Below are 19,986 nucleotides of genomic sequence, written 5' to 3' on the forward strand. Positions count from 1 at the left end.
GCTAGAGAGTGTGAACAATGCCAGCGATCGAAAATTTCTCGCCATGTTTCCACGCCGATCGGCAGTTTTCCGCCCCCGGAGGGACGGTTCGAACACATCCATATCGACCTAGTCGGCCCTCTTCCACAATCGGAGGGAAAAACGTACATGTTAACGTGCGTCGACAGATTCACCCGCTGGCCTGAAGCTTTTCCTATCGACGACATCACTGCAGAAACCGTCGCTAAGGAGCTTTTCAGCGGCTGGATTTCCCGCTACGGAACACCTCTTCGCATAACCACCGATCAAGGCCGGCAATTCGAAAGCGCCCTGTTTAAAGAATTGGCCCGCTCAACCGGATCTACACACATAAGGACGACGGCGTATCATCCCGCGGCAAATGGGATGGTCGAACGGCTCCACAGACAGCTGAAAGCCGCCCTCATGTGCCATCAAGACGAGCAATGGACTGAGTCATTACCCGCAGTCTTGATGGGAATCCGCGCAGCTTGGCGAGAGGATCTAAAAGCGACTTCAGCCGAATTAGTATTCGGACAACCTCTCCGATTACCGGGAGAATTTTTGGCTCCACGCACGCATAATTACACGTCACCGACTCCTGATTATGCCGAACGACTACGACAACGGATGGCCGAATTGACACCGACATCGCCCAAGCGGCATGGACCACATTCTACCTTCGTCTTCAAGGACCTGCACACGACCTCTCACGTTTTCGTGAGGCATGACGCAGCACGAGGCTCACTACAGCCACCATACGACGGACCATTCGCTGTTATTAGCAGAACGGACAAATGCGTAACAGTGAATATTCGAGGAAAGCCGAAAACCGTTTCAATCGATCGCTTGAAACCTGCTTACATCCAGACAACGGATCAAGATACGGCGCCTATTCAAGAGATACCAGCGGACTCTACTCCACGGGACGAGAAGCCGCCTGAACGCGTAATCAAACAGACAAGATGCGGAAGAACAGTGAAATTCCCAAATCGCTTGAAAGACTGAGCATCCAGCAACAGCTTCAACAAAACGACAGACGAGCTCTACACATACAGACAACGACGCAGGCAGTATCTTGAAATATATTTTTTTAATTACAGTAATAATATTATTCTTTATATTTTAAGGTAGATCTATGCACATTAGGACACCATTGGAGGACCATGTCATGCGCAAGTGACAAACGGACCCCGAACCCCTACTTTTCCGTTAGCTGAGAGTTTCGTAAGGGCCACTTTGTACAGTTCGCTGTACATACGTCCACACAATCATCAACCATCTGGTTCTGCTTCATCTGCGCCGACCCACGCTGCGCACGAAGACCACATCAATTAGAACGAGCCATAATTTCTCCTCTTGGTTGAATTTCGCAACTGTAAATTGCTAAGAGGGGGAGTACTATGGCGATCCCGAGACGACCGTCCGGGACGCATCATACGCAAAAGTGAAGTCCCGCTGAGCCTTGCACCCGAACTAAGCGGCGTCGTACAATGACGCCGCATTCCCGCAGCCGCAAGCAACGCGCGGAGTGGGGATACCTTAACGCACCCGACCGGGAATATAAGGCGGGGCCAAAAGTTCACATTTCATTCGACTCCGGACTTCCGACTCTGCAACACTCACTGGACTACAACTCGCCGCTCCGATCTCATTTTCGCTCGACTCTGAACTCTGATCTACACCTCGCCTCCTGTCTGAGCAACCATCTCCAGGACACGCGCTCGAGGGTTAACATCGACGACTGTCGAAGGATCACCGACAAAACGCGTCAAGAACTTTCTGGAAGATTTCACAAGGGCCACTTTGTACAGTTCGCTGTACAAACGTCCTACCACAAATCGTCAACCGGACCCGCCGATAACTACAAAATAGAAGCTTAAACACGACCGCTTCAGTACTAAGTAAATATTACATGTTCACGTTTAAAACGTACCTGGTTCAGTCAAATCTAACGTATATGTGCATTAAATCGGAAGCAATGTGAATGTTTATGTATTATAAAAGATAAAACTCACTTTTCGGCCTCGGATCCCGTCGACGGGAATTCAAAATTTGAAGATTTCATTACGAAGATTGCTTTATGATTGTTATCTAGTTTAATCAATGTATTCTTCTAATCCTCAACACATTATGTATATATTTAATTTTTATAGTTATTACACACCTAGTTAATTTGCAATCCGATTATGACGAATTAATGAAAATTACTGTCGCGTAGAAAATTTTTATTATTAAATAATAATTATTTAAAACTGTTGTCACGGTACTGTCGGCCATCTTGTTTTATATTTGAATGCTTATTTTTCATTGGTCGAAACAACAGAACGCATTACCGGTGCCTCGGAAAGCAACGAAGCAAATTCAATTTTTATTTATTATTATAATTAAATATATTTCCTTTGTTTACGTGTATTAAATATATACACCGTTCATACAAAGTGATACGATTGAACGGATAATGTTTCATTTTAAATTTAAGAAGCGGCTTAGAACAATTATATATAAGATTACTATGCCCATTAATATAGGGTTATGCTCACTAATATTCTTCGAACACACTTTAAAGCTTCCTCGATCTTTACTGATGTTTCTCTGAAGATATACGGGCTATGAAAGATTGATTTTATGTTGACACGTTTTATTTGATAAAGATATGCAAAAGTTCATAGAATTTTGTGCAATGCAGGTAGTAGAAATTCCCAACTGTAGTAGGTAATAGGGAATTCCTAGCTGTAATGACGAAAACTTTCTTTTTAATATCACATCTTCAACCGCCTGAAGCGACCTAAGAACGCGTATAATCCGCCTCAAGCCGGCCCTGAGTTTCCACCTAATATTCTCGGGCAAATTAATTTTGAAACGTACTTTTGTTGAGTTCGTCGTTAATATCTGCGCCTTATACACTCAATCGACAGAACCACGAATCGCTAGTTTTATTAATAACATATACTTGCCCTGAAAGGTTCAATAAAAAAGGGGTTTGAAGTTAACTGTATTTATTTTATTTAATTGAAAACATTATTTAAAAATATTAAATATATATTTATTAATATATATATATGTATATCAAATAACAATTTAATCCAAACAATGCATATATAACAAATATATATTGTGTATTATATCGAAAATATGTATATTTCTTTTTTTATTATTTAAAAAGTTGTGGAGCAAAGAACCAAGATGTTCGATCGGATATTTTTTAAACAGTAATAAACCAAATTCTTTAAGAATAATCGTGGGATGGTGCGTCAAAGTTTGTTCTTTATTAATTTATTTTACATCAGGATTGTCCCTATCCCTCGGCTTTCAACGATTTTAAAAAAGTGACTAATTGTGATTAAAACGACTTAAAGGCGTATTTATTTGGCAGCATCGGCGGCGTTGAAGATCTTAGCTTTAAGAGCACCAGCTTTTCTTCTGAGTTGAGCATGCTTTGACTTGCAGTTGCTGTTGGATGAAGAGGCGAGACGCATGTACTAAAAAGATACGGAAAGATCGATTATGTGAAGTTACATATATGTTAGATCAAACTATTTTGATTGATAATTTCGTGACACTCACGTCCAAAATATCATTTTTGACTACTTTGAGGATAGACATGGCTTCATCAGTGGCAGCGCTGGTGACGGCAGCTCCGACGTTGTTGGGTGCAGATGTGAAAGATCTGTATAAATCGCGAGCAGCAGTGCTGAGACCGTTAGAACCTACAGGGCTTGAGCTCCAGGCGTTTTCGAAATCGTATGCGCGACCGTAATCACCGCAGCTGTTGTCCATGGATGGCTAAAGTAGAACACATATTAAACAAACAATTATACTGCACACCCCTTAATACACTAAGCATGTATTAAGCACTCACCCATGGGGAAGGCAATACACAACAGTATCCGAGGATGCGGAAGTTTTCAACGGCTTGAGCCAAAGCAACGGCGAACCCGTCGATGGCGTGGCATTTCTTACCATGGCCGAGGGAGGCTGCGATAAGCTGTGAAGGGTTTAACATTTAGATTTATTTCTTTGTCTGATGCTGCTACGCAGCTCTTGTAACTTACGTTGGAATATCCGCAACCAGAAGATGGGCGAACCCAAGACAATTCGCTGATAGCTAAGAAAGAAGCTCCAACGGCATAAGCTTCACCATCAGCGCCATGAGCACTGTTGATGATGGCATTTTTCATCAGCAAAGCATAGGGAACGACTTCCCCTTCATCGATTAAGGACCAAGCGGCAGTTAGATCACTGAGAAAAATAATTAAACAAATAAATACATCACATAAATAAAAAGTTTTATTAATTATTGTTATTGCTTTTACCTGGCTACTGATGCGCTGGCAGCCTAAAAAAATAAAATAAATTAAAAAAGTGAAGGTCTTCATATTTTTTTAAGTGCGTTTGTGAAATTGTTAAAAAATACATATTTTAAAGAGTGCCCATATTTGTACAAATTTTGTTTAAACATATGTTTCTTTTGTTTGCATTTTCTATGAAATGAAAATATTGCAGCATTGCGATTGAAAAAAACAAGATGTTTGTACAGTTGTGAAGGGGGTGATTAATGCTTTTTTTTGCACAAATAGTTTCTTTGAAAAATATGTTTTTAACCTAGACACATGTGAATATTTACATAAAGTTAAATGCACACGTTTCTTCGAAAAACGTCGATTAACCGCTCGTTCACACTGCTTCAGTTTTATTACAATTAACGATTTTTTTATTCCTAACAAAAAAAAACACGTACCGCTGTATTGTACTACTATCTAATTGTAGACGTGGAATTTTAAAACAAAACTATATATTAAGCTATGATATTTCTAAAAAAATACATTGGATTTTATATTTTAAAACTCTATCTTTGTTAAAAAAATATTTTTAAAAGACTTTTTTGTATGCACAGATGACATTTTTTTTTGTGGTTTTGAAAACTTTCACCTATACGTATGTACATATATCGTGAAAACTATTTGCAGGACTCGAAACGACGTTTTCTGCATAACGTTGTAGTAACATATGTATATGTTTATAAAAAAATATGTTTATTAGTATGTTTTTATTGTGATTTTTTGATATTTTTGGTAGTGTTGAAAGTAATATAATATATTTATTTAATAATAAATATTATTCATATAAAACAATATATTAAATATGCAGTGAAATATGTAGATTAATACATTTATAACATTTAATATTTATTAAAAATAGTGCCAAAAATAGCTGTATTAAGCTGTTTGTACCATATAATTCTCACCAAGAGATAAGTTGAATGAAGCTTTAAAATCAAACGTGAAGTATTAAATCTTTAAATATTATATACTTGAGTGAACCTTTATTTAAGTGTTAATACATCTAGATGAAATTATTATTGAAGTAATGGAAACATGAACACTTTACTCGAATTATTAGAAGAGATTGAAGAAATTTGATTTGATTGAATTAAACTAGACTTTTATACAAAGATAATCAAAACTTATTTGTTTCCAAAAATAAATTGTATAAATTTGTGTTCGAGTTACCATTTGCAGTGTACAAAAAAATAATTTATAATCAAATTAAATTATTTTTATCAGAATTGTCTTGATATGTTAAAGATATTCACAAAAATATTTTTGCATATTATATACATGTAGATTATCTACAAAAAAGTATATAGTAAAAATAATTGAATACACAAAATGCTTATTCTTATCCTTTGCAAAATATTCGCAGTGTACAAGGAAAAGCATATCAAAGGATTAAAATATTTTCATTATAACTGTTGTGCTAAATTCTACAATAATAGCGATCAAAAAAAGTTTTAAAAAATAAGTATTAAATAATTATTTAAATTTCTCTGAAGTTGTTATTAAAAATACTAAAATATTTATTTACAATTTCTTTTCACATAATCGATTATTTATAACAGGGAATCATCAGTCATGTTTATTATTATAACTGACCTGAAAGAACAGGAAGGCAGAGAGAATGACGAGGAACGCCATGGTTCTTTAGCGGTGTTAGCGGCCTATGGCGCGCGGCTCAGAAACTTGCTCTTATATCACCTATCAATCTACAAACAATAATCTGATACAGTATAACTCTCAAGTGTGTTCGCAATAATTTATAATAAATTTTAAATGCAAATATGTGACGAAACAAAGCGTACATGTGATGAGTAGCAAACATAACACTTCCGCAAATATTGCGCTTGAACGAAATAGTTTCACACTAGCAATAATAATATTTTGTATTTATTAGTTAACCTAATTGATATTATTTAACTCAAAAAAAGTGATGTAAGTGATGGTTTTAAACTGATACTTATGAACACAACTTGTTAAATGCTGTACGTCACTAGAAAATTTTGTCTTAAAAATAGTTGTAGGGCGACACATCAACTATGAAGGGCAAAATATTAAAAACGTGTACCAGATCATGCGCCCAGATAATAAATACAATTTTACTGATAATTCTCAGTGGAATTATAAATACATTTTTTGATATATTTTAACTGACCTAGTTAGTAAAATTATATTCATACTATTAAAAACATAGCTTCACTGTAACAGTTGCTAAATATATTTTGTTTCTTCGCCAATCTTTATTATTTACAGAACAACATTTTGAAGAGGTAATGATTATTTAAAATAATTACCAACCATGTTTTTAATAAAATAGTGTTTTTTTGGTATTTTTTAATTAAAAATTTAAAAATTATTTACTGACCGATAGTATATTTTATTTTACTGTTTACTACTGATCACCTTTATTTTTTTACTGATCACTGTGCTCAATTATAACTGAACCATGAAATATATGTACATATATAAAATTAATATTAATCTAGTAAAACTGAAGTTAATTTTAACTAATAACGGAAAATACTCTAAGTTAAACTAGGTTATATGTATATGTTTATCTCTACATATTTTAACTTATAAGTATTTATTTTTATATTTATTAAAAAAAAAATTCTGAGAATGATCTAAAACAATTATCAAACTATACGCATACTTTTTATTTTACGTTATTGCTATAAACCAATAATCATTATTTTAATTTACATATTTTAGTGCTATACAAGGCTTCCAAATGCAACTCCAGTTGCTATGTTCATTAGAATTTGTCGGTATATTAGTAGTATACCACATTTGGAATATGATAAAAATGTCATATTTCGTGCTTTTTAAAAAAATAATATATTGCTTTGTAAACTAACTTATTTTTAATCGATAGTAATTGTACTGATAATTATAAATAATTAATTTTTATAACTGGAAGGGGATATGATTTTCAGATTTATTTGGATAACTTACTACTAATAAAAATAAATGACCACATGATTTAATCTATTTTATATGTAAATACATGAAAACACGCTTTATTGTTTAATTAATTATAACCATAAAATAAATTGGAATTTAAAAGTGGGAGATTAGAGGTAGTGGTAAATTTCAGTTGTGTTTACTTTTGAGAATTGCCACATATGTTATGAATTGGAAATTCAAATTTATAATTTCAATGTATTTTTAAACACCGTATTGTTTTAACAAAACATTTAGGGTTGATATAAAACTGTTTTTGTTAAATATTTATTTAATTTATTCTAAATAAATAAAAATAAAATTTAAATATGTAATTATATAAAAACATAATAAAATTATATATCGTTAAATTAAAATTTGTATTGATATATATTTAAATAAAATATATTATATAATACATAATAAAATATTTTGAATATATTTTTTTATTGTGTGCTTTTTCAAAGCTATACATACAAAAATGAGCTTTTTATTATTTTCTGTATCATAAGCATATACATATAAATTGAAAATAATGATTCTTAATACCAGAATTTGTCAACAATATAATGATATTTTTAAATTATATTAAAAGCAGAAAAAAAGTGTTACTAAATTTTATATTTAAACTATAATTTATATTTGCATAATATAATATAACATTTTGAAAATATAAAAAAGCAGTAACAAATAATAAGACATAAGCAAAGACTAGTTATTTGATATAAAAAATAAAATCATTAGCAAAACTAAGTATAACGACTCTCAAACTTTGTTGATTCCGCATATTCAACGCTTCAGTATTATCTTTAAAAAAAAACAATTTTTAATTACAAATCGTTTATTTATACAAATGATTAATTTATTATACTTAAATAAGCTAAACATATATAGCAAAAACATAAGAAGGTTTTCTTTGTACACATATTTTGAGAACTTTGAAAGCGAGTTGACATATGAATGCTCTTATTGTGCGTTGATTTATTAAACAGCTTAATGTCCCACTGTTTTTAAACATATTGAATTTAGAAATTATTTTCCAAAAACAACATATAACCAAAACCTAATCCTAAAAAAAGTTTATCGTAGCTGTTTACTTTTTGTATGTTTAACTTGCTAAAAAACTATATTTAGCAAATATAAAACAGTACAGTAACATAAAAATGATTATAATATTACTATACTACAAATATATATGTATAATATATACAATATACTATATAAAAAAAACAATTATTTATTATAAAAGTGAAAACTATTTTTAAAATAATTATTTTGAATGCAGTTTAAAAGTTCTTGGACACACACAGTATATGTTTACGCCTTTAAAGAGAAATGGTCTATATATGCATTCCAGTGATCAGTAACCAAAGGGTGGAAGAGCAATAGTAATATGCGCAAGGTAAAATGTATTTTTATTTGTTTGACATGATCGTTAGAATGACCTTTGAATTAAAACAAATAGTGCATTTCATTAAAACCCCTAGAGTATTATATATGTAGGTTTATGAAATGGTTGAACTATTTTGTAGTTGTAAACGAATCATTAAAGTTAGATACTTAGACAATTATAAGTTCCATACTTATAATTGTTCCATTATAACTTACTGTTCTATGTTTTAACCTAGCCTATATGGCAGTAGAATAATTATTTAAATGGTGTTAATATATGCATTTTTTTATATATACATATGTTCGGTACAATTCCAATTTATATGAACATATACACAAACATATATTACTTCAAGTATTTTCGCTAGCGTATCTGTTATATACAATTGAGATACACTAGCGAAAATGCTTGCGATTTGATCTATGTCTACTATGTTGAATACCTGAGCGTATATTAAGCTATTGACTTATATCTTTCTAGGAAGTTATTGTAAATGTTTCAAGTTGCTTATTAAAAAAATACGTTCTAAGGTATCGATCTAATTCAATACCAAACAAGTATCATTCCATGTCTACCACCTAAAACATTTTTCATTATAAAGGCAATTGCATCTTAGCCCTGAAGCACAATGGAAGAATTTGTGTAATGAACGATTTATAGTTGCACTATAAAGAGTCAACCCAAATACAGTTCGGCCAACAAAACGCTGTGTGCACAATAACCAAACACCTGGCAAAGTCTATATTTGCAAACGGCGAAGACACTTAAGCATATTGATGTTCGGCTAACATTCCACTGTTGAACCAACACCGGCCAACCTGTTGACAACAGCCTGAAATTGCGCCTGAAACGTTGACAGCTATCAAACAGTGAGTTATCGTCATATTGTGTACAGTGCTATTTATGTCAACATTAGACACACATATAACCGGCGGCGGCCCCTGACTGGCAATTTGTTGGAAAGATTCACTACCGACAAATACCATCCCTAAATCACATTTTGGAGACTAATACGCCACCATTCAAATCTTACGTATGGCTACTAAGATATGAAGCATGTGGAAAATCTAGAAAAGCTTGAAGAACTTGAAAAAAATGCTTTTTCTTCTACGAGCACCTTTAACTTTTATATTCAATATTTTTTTTTATACGTTGTTTTTCTGTTTTTCAATCTTTAAATTGGTTGGACTTTTTATACTGGCTGTATTGACGTTTTTTCTATTTAGAGATTGTTTTAATTTTTTTAATTATTATTTTTGATTTTTTTTTGTATATTTTTGTATTTTAATTTTATACCATGTTTTTTAAGGGAGCTATTGTATTTTACGTAGTTTTATTAATTTTATATGATTCAAATCTTGGCATCAAAGAATATGTCGGAAATGTATTTATTGTATGTATGTCTTATATTTTCCCACTTTTCTATTCTACTATTTTCTTTTTTGGGGTATTATTCTTGTTAATTTATTCTTTTGCAAGTGATTTTAACTTTAATTTTCGTTATGAATTTGATGTTAATATCGAATAATTAAATTTATGTGACTCATTTGTATTTTCACAAATAAAAAAATAAATTTATATATTTTTATTATTTATGTACTAAATTTGTTCCTATAGTTCATTTAATAATAAAGCGATCTAGCATTAGATAACTAGTTATTTAAACTATATTTGAGCATCTTCAATTAGAGTTTAGAATGATTTAATAATGTTGTAACGTTTTATTGTTTTTAACATCCTTTTTATTGTGTCGTCTACAACAATTTTCTGCCATGAACGCTCGTTTTAGCTGAATTAGCTTTTAACAAAGTATTGTTATAGTCGAATTTCGACAAAATCAAAATATTTTTAATAGTTTTGATTTAATAAGATTTTCATAAAATATATTTATTTGCTTTTTTATGCTTGATGGTGATTAGTGGATACTTCCCGAGAATTCCCAATTATGATTTTCATCGTTTTAACATCGTTAATTTAATATCAATTATTCATAAGTTGCTGATATTATTCCGATATACATCTCAAGTTCTTTCACATAAAAACCAGAGCAAGTTTGAAATTGTATAGCCTGTCCATATCCTTTGTAGAAATTACGGAAATTAAAAACTTTTTACAAATCTTGAAAATAATTACCAACTCCGATGTAAAAATAATAATCTTGGATATACCAAAAGTTTATGTTTTATAAAACGAAATGGATCTCAAATATATGTATTACTAGGGTGTCTCATTTTTACATAAAATAATACAAAGTATGGAATTAAAATACGAATGTGCGAATCAAATATAATTCGACAAAAATTTTGAGTATGCAGCCAATATAAAGAATAAGCCAAGTTCACTTTTTTAATAATGTATTTTGCTTATGTTTTTTTTCAATTAAAATTCTTTAAATTCTCGGTTCCCGGGAATTCCCGAAATTTTCAATCCCGACTTCTGGAATTGAGAAAATCCTTGAGAACAGCACCCAATTATTGTGATGAACCATGTTATATTTTATGTATTGAATTAATTTATTGTGAAATAAATTGTATTATATATACAGCCTTGAATAAATCTGTCTCTTATCTGCGTCCACCTGCAAGTCATTAGTTGACAGTATGTCAAAAAGGGTTGCAGCTGTAATTATAGCTAAAGGTGGGTCTGCTAAGTATTAAAAATAAGCTTAAAATAAACATTAATCGTTTTTTTTTATTTTCATTGTCACGATTTTTTTGGGATATAATAGATTTATTGGGGTGCCCAATTATTATGGTCAAGGCTGTTTATACAATATAGGCTCCAAACCGCCATAATCATTTACTTTGGGTATTACGTAATCAGCTAAATATTTTTCTTCGACTCTTCGACGCACGTGTACTACACCAGGGGTCACAAAAACTTAAAAAAGTTAAATTATTTTTAACAATTATTGCATATTTTTTTATAGAAAGTTATTTTTAGCTCAGTATTATATAATTTAATAATTAATAAGTGCAAAAAGTTTTCATTGTGTATAAAATTTATAATAAAACAAACATTTAAAATCTATAATAAACTTGAAATATTTGAAATCCATAATAAAATAAAAAATATTTTTAAGGTTGAGAAACATTTTGAACACATTTTGAAATTTTATTCTGAAACTTGATAATTTAATAAATATTTAAATTATTATTTTACAATTTTGTGTAGTTTCGTTTCGAACGCGTCCGTAAATGGGATTTTTGAAACACCATGTGCTTCTTCTATCAGTAGTTAATTGTCAATGACAGCGTGGATAGTACTTGTTTTGAGAATTTGCCCTTTTGGTGGAAATGTTTTTTTAAGCGAAATTTTAAAAATTCCTAAAAAATATAACTTTAAACTAAAAATATCGACCACATAATCTGTTGTTTAAGACCAAAAATGTACAGTAAGTACAATGTGTGCTTTAAAAAAAAATCAATAATTTTGAGAACTTTGTCTATTTATATTAAAAAATATTATAATTTATATTTTTTTTAAAGGCAGCATTATATAATTTAATAATCAATAAGTGCTAAAAGCTTTCCCTCCCTGTATTTAAAATGAATAATAAACTAAAAATATTTGAAATCCAAAAGAAAAAAAAAAATTTAAGGTAAAAATTTTTTTTTGAATAAATCATGAAATCTTATAATTTAAAAAATATTTAAATTAGTGTTTTACAATATTGTGTAGTTTCCTTTTGAACGCGTCAGTAAATGGGATTTTTGCACCACTATAAGTTTCTTCTACTAGTAGCTGGTTGGTAATTACAGCACTTTACGCGGTCATTGTGCCCCTTTTTGTCGGCGCCAGTCGACCACAAGCTGGAGTTCGCCGTTAACAGTGTGGGAGAGTGAGGGACTTCTTTTGAGCTTGAATTCCCAAGCTCCTAAAGGAAGCAAAACTCTGTGACAACCCAACCGAGGTAGCGTCCTTTGGACTACCAATGACGAGCAAAGCATTGCATTTCAACGCCAGCTGGCCAAAAGGGCTCGGCCCTTAGGGACCGAGGGCTAAATCTGGAAATGAGGCATCACTTAAAGTGACGTATGATGTATTATACAAGGATGAAGCGCACGAAATGCAATAGCATGCAAAGCTAATGTTATGCAAAAGCAATGCAACAGATTTGCAGGTGGTTAGGAGAGCGTTTCCCAGAACGCTCGGGAGAAACACTACTGAGACTCTAACAAATAATGTAGTTAAAAGCTGGATGCCACCCATTGGGTTGGACTCGTAGGGCCCTAGTACTGGTAACGGCAGTGGTTCTTCCAATGGATGCCAAAAAGTAGTCGCTCTGCACCTTTTGTTGGTTTTGTTGTTTTTTTAAGCGAAATTTTAAAAATTCTCTTAAAAATATAAAGTTAAATTGCCAATGTTCGCCAAAATTTAAGTTTACCTTTTTTCTGTATGGATAAGCTAATACAAATCCACATTATTTATATTATATTTAAAATCCCTTATAAACTAAATATTTTTTTTTAATTGTAAAAATATTTTTTTTTGAAGTTGATGATTTTTCTACATATTTTGATAAGTGTCTTACAATATTTGAATCGATAAAATCAATTGCGTAGTTTGTTATCAAGCGCCCCCAAAACCGGGATTTCCCGTAACTCTCAAATTTGCTTGCATGTGACAACTGTCATCTGTCAAACGCTCGCGTGTTCGGTGCAATTAAATAAACAGTGAAATATGTTATAATCACATTATTTTTCTTACAAAATGTTAATTGAAGATGATTTAAATTATTGACAATATAATTAAAACTATAAATTATGAGTGTGCCAGTAAGTGTTTGGTTATATGAATAATATATCACGGTTATTATAACAGAATTACTATTGACTTTCTAGGATCAAATATTAAAAGACAAACAGCAGTGATTTGACAATTAAAGGTATACATACCAAAATTAATTAAACATATTACAATGGACTTATTACTAAATAATGAAAAATCTCATATTAGTTTAAACAAAGAGTTACATTTTACCCAATATATAGTATCGTTTACAGTTAATTTTCAAAAGCAATGAAAGATCTAATAACATTTATGAATGGCAAACAATTAAATTTTGACGTACAACTTAGTTAAAAAAAGTGATGGCAATCTACATGTTTAATCCTCTACGGTAACTTCCGTTAATTTTGTTCTTCAGTTGTCGTTTAAATGTCATTTATGGATTATATTAGTAGTAATAACGTGTTCAATGTTTAATTTTTCTAATTGTTTTTAATTATTTTTCAGAAGCAATGATAGAACATTTTGATGATCTATATTCTATATGACGACAACGTAGAATTGGTATTTATAAACAAAAAGTTGAAGTACTATCTTTTTATAAAGAACATATTACATAAGTTTGATGTAACTGAATATCCTGAATTTGGCTGTACCAAAAGAGAAATGATTGCACAGAAGAAAAATTGATAAAAAACTATGACGAAAAATACATATTTTGCTACATCGGAATTAAAAATAACCCACTCTTAGATATTTTGGCTATCGATTATTCCAGGTATGCATTCACATATTTATAATCATTGTAAAATGTAAAAAAAATCCAAGAAACTACACATTTATAAGCTGTCCGTTAGCTGTATATATTTATATAGTGTTCCCACTGCGTCAGTGCCTATTTGATCGACATTAACTTTCAATCCTCATACATACTAAGGATATATTACACATTCACTTTTATAACGTTTCTGGTTTATTTGCAATTCGAGTAATTATATTCAGTCAAATCTAAGTGCATTGAATCAGATGCAATAATAATTTTTATGTATTGTTAAAATAAAAACTCACTTTTTGGCCTCGGAGCCCGTCGCCGGGAATTCAAAATATGAAGATTTCATTATGAAGAATGTTTTATGAGTGTTAATCTACAATAGTTTAATCAATGTATTCTTATAATCCTTACACACATTATGTATGTATTTCATTTTCATAGTTATAACATACCTAGTTAAGTTGCAATCCGAATATTTATATTCAGTCAAATCAAACAACGCACATGACAGATTAATGAAAATTATTGTTGCGTAGCAAAATTTTGTTATAAATAATAATTATTTAAAACTGTTGTCGCGTTGATGTCGGCCATCTTGTTTTATATTTGAATGCTTATTTTTCATTGGTCGAAACAACACAATGCATTACTGGTGGCTCAGAAATCGATGAAGCAAATTCAATTTTTAAGCGGAAGCGACAGCTTAAAACAATATTATATTATATAGAAGATACGGATATGTTAGGCTAGGTGAATTAAATAATATTAACTACTATATAATTTGCTAAAGCGTTTATATAATATTTCTAATATTAGTAATATATTAAATATATATTACAAAAGTAATGGAATTTGGTGGTACTTATTATGTCTGATAAATACTGTATCTGCGTGCTATGATTGAAAAAATGTGTGAAATTGCTAACGTCGTATTTCTATGAAATATTATATCTTGAGTTCTGGTACTATTCGGCGAAAATATGCAATACATTCCTTCGCATTATGCACTGACCCCTTGACTTTGTCTAGTTGTTTTGAAACTCTTACATACATGCAATAATGTCTGGATAACGCTGACGAGAAAAATACTTCGTTTTTCCATATTTGAACATATATTTATATATTATTGATGCGTTTAAATTTATAAGGCTTTCATTATAACCTTCGAAGCTTAAACATTAATTCTCCAACTCAATGTAAGCATCGAGGAACAAGCTAACGAAAACTTGTTCAAACAATGCGAATTTTTATATAGTGTAGTATGAGTTCATCAGTAATGTTTGACGGTAAACAAGTTGAATAAATAAAACTCGAAAATAATATATTTGCTGGGAGATGATCCAATTTCATATTTTTTGTACAATATAAAGGACTGTGACGTATATGTATGTACCGATTTAAATTATTCTTACTGTATGTGTAATTTTCATTCAATATAGAAAGTAATTAAAATACATCAAAACATCTTTTTAAACATATACTAATTATTTTAGATTGGTGTTTTTGAATCCACGTATTAATTCGTGATACTTATACGCACCAATCAATGTATTGGTAAGTAAATATTCCAAACAGACATTCTTACGCATGTTTGCTTTTTTGCGTATGGTTTTATTTTGTCATTAATTATAAAACAAAATGCGTTGACACTGTAAATATCACAGTCACTTCAGAATATAAATACTTTTGTCAGTGTAATTCTCTCGCCATTCAGCGCAGGACTTAGCAGACGTTTTTGCAGAAGATTTAGAAAAATGAGGTAATTTTTTTACTGATATGAATTATATAATTCTATCTTTGTTTTTTGAGGATGTTTGTGTAAATTAAATCTTTAGATTACTTTTCTCTCATTGACTTGTGCGCCAAATTATTTAAAGTGTACTTTTTCTTGAATTCAACACTATTCTAATTTTTGTATAATAATAATAATCTTGAAAAATGTTTTGTGTGTATTAGATTATACGTGTTACTGTATGATATTCTGCTTTATTAGATATCCTTAAAAAGGTAATATCATCTTGAAAATATGTTATTATATTGATTTACTTGTTGGTGATAAAAGTAAATATTTGTCACATTTCTTAAAATATAAAAATAAATAGACGCTTTATCTGTTTAAACATCTGTTAAAACATTCATAAAAAACAAACACTTTCACGGTTGATTTTATAAAAGAAATTATTCATTTAAATTTATGACGATGACAAAATATAATACTATTTTTTTTATTTAGCAAAAAGCTATTTAATGACGCATTTAAAAAAAAATAAACTATTAAAACATTTCAATAAGCGAAATAAAATATTTGTTTAAGCCAAACTATGTTTTAAAGGAAACTTATTGTATATGTTGAGAAAAAATCTATATATTAGCACTTTTGCTTTGCAGAAGGACAGTTTTTTTGTGTATTTAGCTGTTGATTATGATACGTAGCACAATATCACTTTTAAAATAAGTTGATACTAGATTAAAACTTAAGGCTCACGTATCACGTCTCTTCTATTTACCATTCTTTCAAAGATTTCGACCATTGATGATGGGGTCATCATCTGTCTCATAAAAAGTCTCGTTAGAACATGATTCGAATCTCATAATGTGTTTGTACTATTAGTCTTTGATTAAAGGTATACTTAAAATGGGTGATTATGTATTAAAAAATATTTTTCAATGCTGTTTTTTATCAACGGCTTCTGTTGGTCTAAAATTAATGTATTTTTGTTTTTAACTAAACTTATGGTTTTAACTAATCACGTAGTCCGCTAATTCTAAATTCATATTTAATTGCAGTTAACTGTAAAAATTTGATATATTATATGGGATTCACTAAAAAAATTAAAAAAAATTAGTAGCTCCATTGTCTAACGGAGCTACTAAATTTTTAAAATTCATAAACAATATAAAATTAATTTAATCTATCGTTTGTGTCATAATTTCTTTATTCTAGGTAAATAAGATTTAGGTATAAACAGATTTTATTTTAGCAGGATATAGTTTATAGATAAGTTTTTGCATTATTATATGTATTAGTAGGGTTTTGGGGAAAAATATATTTAGCGTGAATCTTTGAATTATTTTTCTTTTTTATTTTATTTTCACTTTTTCGGTTTTAAAATACTTTTTATTTATAATATATTATTTATAAAATAATTTAACGCATATTTCCATTTTAGATTTTTTTATGTAAAATACGCTCAATCCTTTTTTTTATGTATACTACTTTCAAAGTTGAACATAAACATTATTAGTTAAAAATAAAATAAAGAAGCACTATTATTTTTTTATGTATGATATAATTTTCGTACTTTATCTTATTAACATATTTATTATTTAACTTTCGCCGGGTTGTGTAGTCCGCGGTCTTTATTTCGTTAAGACAAAGATAAATTGTTTGTTGCGCGGCAGTTGAAACGTGTTTAAGGTGCATCTCCGAAGTGGGTCGCTCTGGATTTTGGACCTCGAGCTGGACCAGTGGATGGGAAGAGAGAAGTGGCGGCTTCTGTGATCTTCGCTGGTCTGAAGTTGAGTTGGGCCCTTTTCGGTTGTGGTCTTAGTTACAGGGCTCTTGAAATTCGAATGCCTTGAACACCGATGTGGATGTGCAAACATGTAACAAACGAAGTGTCAAAGTGGAAGTCCTGATGTGTCGGAGGCTTAGTGATTCCTAGTCTAAGTCTAAGTTTAAGTGGTGTTAGCGAGCTGCGTAATACGCTTCGTTTTGTCTGAAATAAAAAGTAGAATGTTGGGTGTTTAATGTATAATTTAAGTTGAAGAAATTGGTGAATAGTTCCTGCAGTTACTCAGGGTGTGTGTATTAGCTCTTGGATGTGGGTTTCCATAAGCTTTCTATATTTTATTTCAAGTTATTTTTTTATATATTCTTTACACTGCAATTTGGTGTCCAGGGCATGCGAAGGTATTTAGCTGTATTTCTAAATGAGAAATTGATGCTGTTTATAAAATTTAAATTTGTGTAAAAAATTGTAGCATTGTTTCGAATTTATTGTATATTATCATCACCATGTTTAATATGCCATTAGCCACTTTTATACTATAAATAGTTATATCTATGTATTTCCAAATATGAATTTATCTTAAAATAAATAGTAATAGCATAGTTACAAATTTATATATTGAGGTGTTGCTTTATATGTAATATCAAGTGTCGATTTTCAGGTAAAAAACTATACTACTTTATATTATTATGTAGATATAGTACATATGTGTACTATATTTTATTTTGTCATTTATAAAAACTGTAAATCGAAACTAATAATTTGAATTTGGCGAAAAATTTGTACAAAAATAAGATAAAATATGTTTATCAAGTGATTATATAATTTCGTTTTAACTCATCATTATGTAATATTTGTTAATTTTTCTATTCATTAATATAGCTTTATATAAAATTATCTTCTCAGATACTATATCAAAAACTTTGCCAAATAAAAAATATTGTTTAAATTCCACATATTCGAAAACACATTAGCAATTTTATTAATGCGTATCGATGGTAGCAAATAAATGTTTCACTTGACATTGGTTTGTTTGTCCAGCTTTTGTTAGCCGAACCATTACGTAGAAAGCACATGTTTCGCGCCACAGTCAATACAGCTGAACATCTTTGCAGAACATACGATCACCGGCTTCTAAGTTCAAACGAACCAACAATTTCGGCGTGTTTGCCTCTGTCCTCGCGTATCATGGCCAAAAAAAGAAGGAGGTCTTCCATCAATCACAGCTATCGCAAGAAGAGTCCAGGCACATGTGTGAAGATCTACACGATGATTAAAAATTTGATAGTGGCAATTTCGGGCCTCTTCGATCACAGGCCCTACGGGGACGTGTTCATCGTTTGAGAAAAGAATAATCAAAATACTACTGTACTGAACAGGACCAAATTTAAAATGAGGATTGATTAAACAGATTACAAATTTAATTTTTAATTATTTATTTTATTATAAAAATACATTTTTTTAACAAACACCTCAGTTTTTTATTTACACTTTAAGGTAAATGCATTTTTTCAAACAACATGTGCAACATTTGTTGTTAAATAAATATAGCCGATAATACTTCAAACACCAGAATAAAAAAATATAGACGTATATAAAAAACTGTTTTTAATAATATACAATTTAATAAATACACTTGAAAGTTAAATACATGGGAAGAAACAAAGGAAATATTAGGCTTAGAAATTTCCGTTAATATTGTTAGGAGAAACTTGAAAATGGGGTACCGAATTCACTCCCGCCAGAAACTTTTATATAGAACTTGACTTTTTCAGTACAATATACTGTATTGGAAAAGCGTTCGTCCATTGTACGTCGGTACCTCGGTCTTTGTCTGGTCGATTGATGATGAATGATTGCTGCCCGTAGAGAGCTTGGTAAATGATCCCAAGTGATTCGCGATGGGGCATATTCTTCCACGAACCTTGGACGAATGAGAGATCAAACAAATTGAGAGGCTCTAGTTACACCTCCAACCCATTGGGAAAGTTATTTTCAAGGTATATCTTTGGGTGATCGTTCAATAATTACAAAGGATATCTCAAACATCAATACTAAGCCATTAATGTTTTTTTGTTGAGTTTCGAACTAAAATATGATTGAATTAACTAGAAAAATACAAAGTTAAAGATTATTTTAGATTGAATCTTTGTGTGTACTTTTTTAAGTATACTTATGTTTATGAAAAACAGTTATTTATGGTGATTAATGAAGCATTCAGTGAGATTAATATGTACTATATTGATGTTATGGATGCTGAAAATTATCATAAAATTGCAATATATTATATATTATTATTGC

General features: G+C 30.5%; 2 protein-coding genes across 3 annotated transcripts in view; one reads left to right on the top strand and one right to left on the bottom strand.

Annotated features, from left to right (window-relative positions):
• Positions 1-3,139: 3,139 nt before the first annotated feature.
• On the bottom strand, positions 3,140-6,002 carry LOC148236494 (fibroin light chain-like). The gene is made up of 6 exons (XM_088182959.1): positions 5,934-6,002; positions 4,314-4,336; positions 4,053-4,239; positions 3,860-3,985; positions 3,565-3,783; positions 3,140-3,479 (listed from the first exon to the last, which is right to left on the bottom strand). The coding sequence occupies exons 1-6, from the start codon at positions 5,973-5,975 to the stop codon at positions 3,363-3,365; spliced, it is 714 nt and encodes a 237-aa protein (XP_088039085.1). The 5' UTR covers positions 5,976-6,002; the 3' UTR covers positions 3,140-3,362.
• A 3,457-nt stretch (positions 6,003-9,459) lies between these two features.
• LOC148236495 (uncharacterized) overlaps positions 9,460-19,986 on the top strand; it is an 80,052-nt gene continuing 69,525 nt past the window's right edge. Inside the window, exon 1 of one of the 2 annotated variants that reach the window (XM_088182966.1) lies at positions 9,460-9,539. The gene's annotated coding sequence lies outside the window, so the exon portion shown is untranslated. The remainder of the gene's footprint in view (positions 9,540-19,986) is intronic. The other variant, XM_088182964.1, reaches the window with a different exon arrangement.

This window comes from Plectrocnemia conspersa, unplaced genomic scaffold, assembly GCF_051122295.1.
Source record: "Plectrocnemia conspersa isolate PC_06_02 unplaced genomic scaffold, ASM5112229v1 ptg000003l, whole genome shotgun sequence".
Lineage (NCBI taxonomy): Eukaryota > Metazoa > Arthropoda > Insecta > Trichoptera > Polycentropodidae > Plectrocnemia > Plectrocnemia conspersa.

What these genes read in the sequence shown, in the direction of transcription:
- LOC148236494 (XM_088182959.1), bottom strand. Translation starts at nt 5,975, where the DNA reads ATGGCGTTCCTCGTCATTCTCTCTGCCTTCCTGTTCTTTCAG. An exon ending in CTGGTTGCGGATATTCCAAC is followed by an intron (nt 3,986 to 4,052) that starts GTAAGTTACAAG and finishes AACCCTTCACAG; the next exon opens with CTTATCGCAGCCTCCCTCGG. An exon ending in GTGTATTGCCTTCCCCATGG is followed by an intron (nt 3,784 to 3,859) that starts GTGAGTGCTTAA and finishes GTTCTACTTTAG; the next exon opens with CCATCCATGGACAACAGCTG.